Below are 9,384 nucleotides of genomic sequence, written 5' to 3' on the forward strand. Positions count from 1 at the left end.
CCTAGGACTCCTATGTACATCTAAACTGACTTGTAATTCTGCCCCTAGATATATGAGGCAAAACAGATCAACATCCAACACAAGGTGGTCCAAACCTATCTAAATCTTCTCTCATATTCACCTTCGACTTGATCTTGACGAAACCCTACCAACCAATCTAATATTTCGAGGTATCTCTTGGTAGGTTGCCAGTCTAAACACCGATAGCTGGCACGCTAGGTAGAGGATTTCAGTGAGAAACAACTAGGCTTGGAATTAATATATACTCTAAATCATGCATTTTATACTTTGCCATTGTTAACTACATTATGTTTTGAGTGATTTAAAGCCCTTAGGTGTCAGCCCTAGGCGTGGAGATTCGCCGGCTCTGCCAATGCACGAGAGCACCCTTAAATATGCACTAAAAATCATCCAAAAATATGAATAGATAGAGCATGCAAATTAACGTTATGCAAGGCTTGAGATTGAGGTACAAAGTTTGCAAAGAGGAAGAAAACAGAAATCAATATGTGAACAGTAGTAGTCAAAACCGCCTGTTGGTTAAGTTAAAATTAGCGTGCACATAAACGATTGTATGTTTTATCCATCTTTTTTTGTTGTTTTCTTATTATGCGCATTTAGGGGTGCTACCATGAAAAACCTAACAAGTTGGTAGCACATGAATTCGGAGATCCCCACGCAAATCCTTGTAGCAATTTGTACTGTCCATAGGAGTTTATGGATATAGCGAACAGCTGGTAAGGTTTCTTTTGGTGGACTTGCCTACTCGAGTTTGAGTCCTTAACCCGGCATAGGCACTCAACATTTTCTTAAATTTATTCCAAAATTTGACCGGCTATTCTTTAGTGGTAGGCAACGTACCCCTCGATAGTAAGGCATCAGATTTCGTCAATCTCGAGGATCTGCAGTTCACTCTTTTGGAGGTGCTCGTTGTAGTAGGGTTGCATGCGTGTATTAATAGAATGGAGTGTGCTTGCGTATATATCGTTGTAGTAGGGTTGCATGCGTGTATTAATAGAATGGAGTGTGCTTGCGTATATATGAGTGTCTCCATCTGTCTTGTGTTTCGAAAAGAAAATAACTATTACATTTTGCAATTTCAATATATATGTACATAACTTTCGGAACATGCAGCCCAATTCACTTAACTAAACTATAAACATTGTTGAAACAATATTGAAGTTCCACACTGTGCAAGGACATCATCAATTCTCTACACATACAAACAGATTTATCAAGTGCAAATAAAATACAATTGATAGGTTGTTTTGTACAAGGGACATCACATCGAGGACGATGTGAAGATTCTTTTTTGGTATCGAGGCAGCCGAGAAGACATGACTAACTATTTCATAGTAGTTTAATTCAATTTCTTTTTTTCACTGCATCCAGATGCGTATAGCAAGTACATTTCCAACATACACAAAGTTTTTTTTTTTTTGAAAAGAACATACACAGTTATGGGGCTTTATATGATTTTTTCTTCCACGTAGTTCTCCCTCGCACAATCTCCTCATGCTTATCACCTGCTTTCAGTTGCAGAAGATGCGTGTATTTCGTTGGCCATTGTTGGAGTGCACCTGCCAAGCTGTGGTGGCCACTGATTATCTCTGGCAAAAGTGAAGGCCCAGTGACCATGCTGACATTTTCCTCTGGTGGAACTGAGTCTTCATCAGGTTGGCAAATTGACTGCACAACATCTGAGCTCCCACATTCCTTCCTGTACTCCAGGATGATGCTGCTAAGCTGGTGCTGTTGCAGGAAGGGATCAGGAAGAGTCTGCATGGATTGCACAAAAAAAGGCAATGTAACTAGAGAGATTTTTGTGCTGCTGCTTCAGACAGCAGCTACCGGAAGTAATACGTCAAGGCAATGTTTTGGTGCAGTAGAAAGTTGTTTTGTTTTACCTCAAGCATCCACCTCACGTATTTTACATTGTTTACGTGGTGGTTCATATCCAGATCACTTCGCTTCGGCTGCAAATTAAAATCACGTTCAATATATATAACAGAAGCATGAGACTATCATGAGCCTGCGTTGGATCATTCCCACATGCGACCGTGACAGACCGAACTACCAAAGAAATTTGACCCAAAAAGAAGTACTGAAACCAGTCACTTGCCTTAAATTAGCAACTTCGAGCATAGCCAATTAATTTGCAACATTGTACAGTTCGATATACATATACGTCCCTAGGAAACTAAGATGGGCCACTAACAGCTTGTTAGAGAAAGACAAGTTTGTGTAGCTAGTGAAATAAATAAACAAAAAATTGAGCTAACCTTGAGGTCGGAATCGACATACTTGGCGTTGCTGTCGAGCTTGATGATCTTCTCGGCGGCCTCCTCCTCGATGGCATGCCGGTCGATGAACCACGGCGCGATCTCGCCCCGGACCTCCTCCGGCATCTTGGACAGCCTCCTCGTCTCCTTGTTCATCATCACCCACGTACTGCAAGGAGAAAATCAACATTATAAATCCCCACCTGTTTGCACAGGCTGATGCTCCATCTATCCACTGAATCATTCGGCCGGGAAGGCTTGCCTGGTTGCTCGGACGAAGATGTCACCCGAGTTGCGGCCGCGGATGAGCCAGTCGCGCCGCATGCCATTCTTCCCCGACGAGCCAACCCACGTGTCGATGTCCAGCACCTCTCCCCTGCAACGACATATCGATCGTATAGAAGACTGTCAGATGCTCAGCATATTTCTTGCCTCTGGTACGGTGGACGGTTCGATCGGCCCGTTACCAGATCGGGTACTGATCGACTTGTACGTGCATCCTCGAAACGACCCAGATGAGGTTGTTCTTGATCATCCCATGCGTGGCACCGAAGCCGTCGCCGAGCAGGCCTGACATCCAGACATGGTTCAGCGCTGTCTCCTGCGTGCGCGCAAATCAACTCTTTCATCAGCTACTAGATATATCAAGTGTCCTGTGTTATTATATCATCGTTGCAGATGCTTTAGTCCAGTACCTGGAGAAGGTTCAGCACGGTCTCCATGGTGGCCGTCTTGTCCGGACCAACCTCGTACGACCGCACCACCACCGTCTGCTGGTACCGTACCCCGCCCTCCACGATCAGCGCCTGCCGGAAAGGGTCCACCGTCTGCTTCTCCGTCGGGATGTTCTGCCGGACGCACTCCTCGCCGCCGCCCCCGGTGGACGGCGGAGGCGTCAGCACCGGCGCGCTCAGCTCGGCGAGCGACCTGTTGATGGATGTCTCCAGCGCTGCCCCCACCTGCAGCGGCGCGCGGTGCGCCGCGCCGTTTACCCTGACGGCATTGTTGCTGCTACTCCTGTGCTGCCCCTGCCCGCCGCCGCCATCCGAGGCCGAGCACCGGATGAAGACGCGGGGGCAGTAGACGGGACACGACGAGGCACTGGCCATGCAGCTGCGGAAGCTTTACTCCGATCCGAATTAGAAGACTGACTTTGCTCCTTGCCTTGCAGGTGCCTAGGATCAGAGGAAATTATTAGCTACTAATCGAAGATCACCTGCGTCAATGATTGGGAGCAGGAACACGGCGATCACCGGGCGGCGATGCGTCTTATACGCCCGCAGTGGCGGACACGCCAACAAAGCCTTTGCTTGGCAAACGTTCCAGACGACAAGGAGCTCGAAAGCAACGTTCTTGTACTCTGTAGCACGCCATCGAAAGAAACAAGGCAACAAGGGAATGTCAAGAGCGCTTCTAGCGCGAGGAGATCGCATAAACTAGAGTGGACAAATGGGGAGGCGCAAATGTGGACAGGAATGGTGGGCTCACGGGCACTTGTTTTTGTAGCTCTTTGAGCTATGTTCCGCATGCGGCGGACATCAACTTTGACGCCTATGTTGCAAACCACCTTGTTGTTTTCGTAACATGAGCAGTGACAGCTTAGATTCGTCGGAATAGAATAGAATAATAGAACAGAGGAGTCTTGGAATAATGAGCAGCGCGCGTGGGAAGGCTCACACATGAGTGCACGTATACTATCTTAGAATTACATTGTTACCAGGAGTTTGGAAATATACCTTCTTTATGCAGGCACAAGAAGATCAGTTGTGACTTTTGACCTTAGAATCCACATATGATTAATCGATAACAAAGGGGCCGTGGCTTATAAGGGAAGCACATATGGTGACTTCGTTTCTTTTGGGGGATAAATATGGTGACTTCGTTAGAGCTGCCCATAAAAGGCAAGTGTTACGTGCGTCTATATGAGTGGGTGAGTGTGTGTCCATGGATATGAACGACTGCGTATGTAGTACTGTATTCAGCAGAAAAAGTTTGTTTTTTCCACTGTGAATTCAGAGTTTGACTGTTGCTGCTAGGGGTCCAGCAACAATAATGTTGCGACCCTCACGCACCTTGTGTGAAGCACTTCAAAGAATGTCTCAGGGTGCATGAACTGAAAGTGCAGTCTTGCTCTCACAGCATCTTGAGTTGCAGGTGCAGGTGCTCACCATCGCATTGAAGCCAATCGGATCGGAACTGGTACAGATTAGCTTATGTCATCGCCGCACTCATGTTGCAAGTGTGTGCAGCTATGGCTCCATCGAGTCTGCAGGGCGCAGGGGCCCAATATGCAAACATTCCATCAGAATATAAGCTGGAGACCACACATTTTGAAGAATGCACATTTAGCCATAGGTTTGTAATGCAATAACAGCACATTTGGAACCTTACGCTGATGAGAGGGTGCAATGTCCACCAAACTCATCTTCACTCTGGAGAGCAACTAGAATAAGAAAGCTGAAGTAATTCTGACAGCTCCATGCCAACTCCAGGAACACTTCATTCCTCATGCAACATACCTTATCCTGCAATACAAAGAAAAGTGTTTTTCTCAAATTTTTCTTGCCACCGAAATGTAGTAACATTCAGAATTTCAGATATTCTAACCATTGTGACACTGACACCTTTAAGACTTTTAGCAATCACAAGTCACCTGCCTTCCAAGTATTTGATCCCTATGTCGTGGACTTACAAGAGCTTCTTCCAACACCACAGCAATAATCTACTTTCAACTCTACAGCAATGATCTCAACCCAAGTGATGACTGAAACAAAACATCAGTGCTATTTGCTCAGGAACTACACGAGTGAAGTTTTCACCAATATTCTCCACAACAGCAGCTTCCATCACTAAAGCAATGGAACCGGTGTGCATCTCTGACAGTGATCTCCCTGCGAGTTATAGCAGAAATGATTTTGATAGCATTATGACAGTCACCACATATCCTTAGGTTTTTCATCACAAGTATAGGTTCTCCTTCTTTTGTCTTCATTAAACCAAAGGCCACAGCAAGCTTCTCGCTATGATGCCTCAACCTCATCTCCCCTTCTGCTGCCTGATCCTTTGCCAAAGCCCATCTTACATCTGGCACATACCCTGCAAGCCTCATTTTCCCTGACATCACCTCCAAGAATCTGTGTACCTCTTTGATTCTAGGATGTGAAACTTCATTGGCAACAAATATATGAACTGCTCTACCTAGCTCTATCCAACTGCAGCCAGGCTTTTTTCTAATGCCCTGATCTCTCATGAGCTTCCTTATTTTTGCAGTCTCTTCCCACTTACCAGCACTAGCATACATATTTGAGAGCATGACAGGTGCTGATGCATTGGAAGGACTCAAATGAAGAATCTCTTTGGCTGCTCTTGCTCCAAGCTCCATGTTTCCATGTGTCCTGCAAGCACCAAGCAAGGAAGTCCAACCAACTGAGCTGAGGCTAAAAGGCATTTTCATTATAAGCTCTTCAGCTTCCTCGAACTTCTTAGCACGGGCAAGTAGGTCGATCATGCAAGAGTAGTGCTCTTCACAAGGCTCAATGTCATATTTCTGCTTCATTGAGTTGAAATAGTCCCATCCTTCATCGACTTTTCCAGTGTGAGCACATGCTGACAACACTGAAATGAAGGTTATTCCTGTCGGTTCAAATTCTGAATTAAGCATGCCTTCAAAGAACTTGAGTGCTTCGGCAGTATGTCCATGTTGTGCAAGGCCTGCGATTATTGAATTATACGACACAGTATTCCTTTCTGTCATCCTATCAAACAACATCTTGGCCTCGTTCACATTTCCACATCTCGAATACAGTGTGATCATTGCATTATGAACAGAAATCTTGTTGCTCCGTATATCGGACTTTATCACCAATCCATGTTGCTGCTGCCCTTGTGATGGTGATGATATGTTGGAGCAGGCACTGGTCACACAGACAAAGCTGCAATCATCTGGGCAGAACCCAGCTCTTTGCATTGCGCGGAAGGAAAGGAGTGCTTCCTCGGAGAAATCCTCATGCAACGAGTACCCAGATATAAGTGTGTTCCATAGCACCAGATCAGGCTTGTCAACCTCACTGAATGCCTTCCACGCATCCTGAACACTACCACATTTGGCATACAAATCAACAAGGCCACTTGCTACATGTGGATCACGAGTGAACTTACTCTTGATCAGCCTGCAGTGGAGTCCCGTTCCAGCAACCATGTCCTTTGCTGTGGCAAAGGCTGATAGCACGCTGGCCAGAGTGCAAGCGTCAGCAGTGAACCCCTGCCTGGCCATGCCCTGGAACAGCTCCATAGCCTTGCGGCCATGTCCGTGCTGACCATACACAGCAATCATGCAGTTCCATGACACATGATTATGCACGCTGCCACCCATATCAGCGAACACCCTTTCAACCTCTTCCAAGAGCCTTCCCTTGCCATAGCCACTCATCAGTGAGTTCCTGACGGAGACATACGAACCGAGACCAGATACGACAGCATAAGCATGCAGCTGCGCCACGGAAGCAATGCCGGTCACAGCCGAGACGGCAGATGATACAGTGAAGCCGTCAACAACAAGGCCCCCGCGGCGCATGGTCGATAGTAGACGCAGCGCGTCCGCGGCAAGAGCCGACGCGAAGGCGGCGAGACGTCCGGGTCGGGGATGCGCCCGAAGAGCTCCAAGGCGAGGCGCGGGTTGCGCGCGTGCGCGGCGAGGAGCGCGTTGTGGGAGAAGACGTTGGGGAGCGGCATTTCGTCGAACAGGCGGCGGGCGAGCGCCGGGAGCGCGAGCCGAGAGCAGAAGAGGAGCAGGTGGTTGGCGAGGAAGGTGGTGGGCGGGATGTGCGCTTTAGCGTACCGCGTGTGCAGGGAGGCGCCGGAGAGCAGGTCACCGGCGGCCGCGGCGGCCGTGAGGAGGGCCACGAATTCGGCCTCGGCCGCCGCCGCGCCCAGGCCGCGGGCGCAGATAAGGGTCATCTAGGCATGGTAAACGTTGCTTATCAGAACTCGGTGTCCCAAAGTTTAGTCACTGCCAAAATTTTTGACAACAAATGGCCTGGGTGAATGGGAGGAAATGGACAAATTACGTTGTATACATGCATATATAAGTCAAAAAATAGCATACTATTTAATGTCCAATTCATGCATATATATAGTCTACAATGTGTGGTATGTGTTCATCGGATTCCGTGTTCATCATGGTGTAGACTTTTAATAAAGTGAAAAACAGTTAGAAACCTACTCTGATTGTGGCAGTGTGGCACTAGATTCACTAAGAGAATTTTTTCTAGTACACTATCTTTAAAGATTCAATGGTCAAGGTTTGTATTGAAAACCAATCAGAAGTGTTCTTCAGAACATTTTCGTTTTGAGAATTTTTTTTACTATTATGGTATCAATCAGCGACTTTTACCAATTCCACTTTTGACTTGTGCCAATGTTTTTTGCTTGTTCATAGTTAAGATGTCACTGTTTATAAAACTTTTAAAAGCTCAAGTACTCCTAAAATGATTTAAAGCTAGCTGCATCAAACAAGTCTCATCAAATGTAGCAAGAACTAAAGTGTACTTGAGATGGAAGTGACACGCGCATGAATAGCTTCTGGTCCAGTTGCGTGGAATAAATCTTGCCAAAAATGTGCCAAGAAACAAAAAAAAGGGCGTAATGTAGTGGTGATAAAAAAAACTAAATGTCCTGCCTTTCTAAAAGGATCATGAAGAGATGCTACAAGTACCACGAGAGAGAGTCAGAATCACGGGGGCAGTAATCGAATGTTGTTGGTCAATTGGTGTTTCTCAGTTGTGACTTCTGATAGGATCGTCCGTGGAAAGAAGATGCAGGCAATGGAATTGAGCCACGTTGATGCTGAGTATTTCTTCTGTAACCGAGAAAGGTAAATATATCGCAGCCTAAAACACAAAAAATAATTTATTGGAGAAGTTGTCGACAACGGGCAAAGTCAACCGCTGTAGATAAGGTTCCGATAGCCGATGAAGGAAAGAGAAAGAGCCTGAAGTTGGCACCGTGTTAACCGAGACTTACCGCAGTTGACCACGGTTTCAGAAACCGATGGAAGACCAGGCGAGCCCAATCCGAAGCGAATTTGACTCCACCAAATAAGGGAAAGCGTAGATATTTATCTTTAATAGTTTTTAGAAATAGTTGTAATAGTTCATGTCGTATCTGACTAGGATTTTAGCTTGCTCCAAGGTATAAATATAAACACATAAACCTTGTAATAGGGGATGATCAATCAATCAATACAACCTTTCGGCGTCACGCCGCCAAAATCCTAGGAGTAGGAGTAGAGTAGATTCGATAAGTTCCTTCTAGCACGCAAGGTTGCATCGGCTTCGATCTCGGGCGAGCTTGTAAGTAGCGTCACCTAGTCATTAGGATCTCTATTAGAACTTCTAAGTTAAATCTTATATTCTAATATTGTCGTGTGACTAGTTATCGAGTTATCTTAGATTGCAAGTAGAACTTTCTAGGTTTTGTCCAATATTCTGCCTGTTTTCAACGTTGCTCAAGTTATCGAACTGCTTAGATCTGGTTAGCTTGTCTTCATTGACTCCCTTGCCTTGTTTAAATGTTCACAATTATCAGATTATATCGGCTGGTAGATCTTGCATGCTTTTACTGTTTTACACATGCTAGGTCCGATAGATCTTTATCCCTACCCCTCGTATTGCTAACCGTCTGGCCTCTGACGTCAGCATGCTACTGTTGAGAACCGATGCCTCGGTCGGGTCTTATCCGTATCTCGGAGAAGTGTGATGACGTCATTGAACTGATAGGGGCACGTACAAGGCCTTGCTTCCACGAGCTTGTCTTTTAAGACTAATGGATCAAAGTTAATACCCTCTCACCGTGTTACCTTGTTTAAGTTTAATACACAGTCATGGCATTGATTAGATTTTGTTACCTTAATCGGCTTGTAAGTGGTAGGTAAGAGGCCTTTAGTGATTATGCTCTAGTCTTTTATGTTGACAGATTGAAGTTAATGCCCTCTCATTCATGTTGCCTTTTCTAAGTTCAATACACTTACCAAGATATTAATTAAGATATGTTAATGTATCTGACTTGTGTCTGGTCAGCATCAGCTGGTCATTGTTGTTACATT

The 9,384-nt window shown here is 45.7% G+C and overlaps 2 protein-coding genes across 4 annotated transcripts; both read right to left on the reverse strand.

Moving 5' to 3' along the window:
• Window positions 1-1,176: 1,176 nt before the first annotated feature.
• On the reverse strand, window positions 1,177-5,084 carry LOC117854434 (palmitoyl-acyl carrier protein thioesterase, chloroplastic). 3 transcript variants are annotated; one of them, XM_072294269.1, is made up of 10 exons: window positions 4,890-5,084; window positions 4,674-4,807; window positions 3,771-4,548; window positions 3,536-3,642; window positions 2,978-3,457; window positions 2,750-2,883; window positions 2,545-2,658; window positions 2,283-2,451; window positions 1,908-1,976; window positions 1,177-1,779 (listed from the first exon to the last, which is right to left on the reverse strand). In XM_072294269.1, exons 5-10 carry the CDS (start codon window positions 3,389-3,391, stop codon window positions 1,459-1,461), a joined length of 1,221 nt encoding a protein of 406 aa, XP_072150370.1. In that variant the 5' UTR covers window positions 3,392-3,457; window positions 3,536-3,642; window positions 3,771-4,548; window positions 4,674-4,807; window positions 4,890-5,084; the 3' UTR covers window positions 1,177-1,458. The 3 variants fall into 3 exon arrangements, with proteins under 3 accessions (XP_072150370.1, XP_034592509.1, XP_034592508.1); XM_034736618.2 differs by lacking the exon at window positions 3,536-3,642 and having other exon boundaries at window positions 4,451-4,548; XM_034736617.2 differs by lacking the exon at window positions 3,536-3,642 and having other exon boundaries at window positions 4,355-4,548.
• LOC140220155 (pentatricopeptide repeat-containing protein At3g49710-like) lies at window positions 4,670-7,238 on the reverse strand. Its single transcript, XM_072293949.1, has 4 exons — window positions 6,820-7,238; window positions 5,280-6,721; window positions 5,085-5,173; window positions 4,670-4,807 (listed from the first exon to the last, which is right to left on the reverse strand). Exons 1-4 carry the CDS (start codon window positions 7,236-7,238, stop codon window positions 4,670-4,672), a joined length of 2,088 nt encoding a protein of 695 aa, XP_072150050.1.
• Between the last annotated feature and the right edge of the window lie 2,146 nt (window positions 7,239-9,384).

Source organism: Setaria viridis, chromosome 5 (assembly GCF_005286985.2).
Source record: "Setaria viridis chromosome 5, Setaria_viridis_v4.0, whole genome shotgun sequence".
NCBI classification, from domain to species: domain Eukaryota; kingdom Viridiplantae; phylum Streptophyta; class Magnoliopsida; order Poales; family Poaceae; genus Setaria; species Setaria viridis.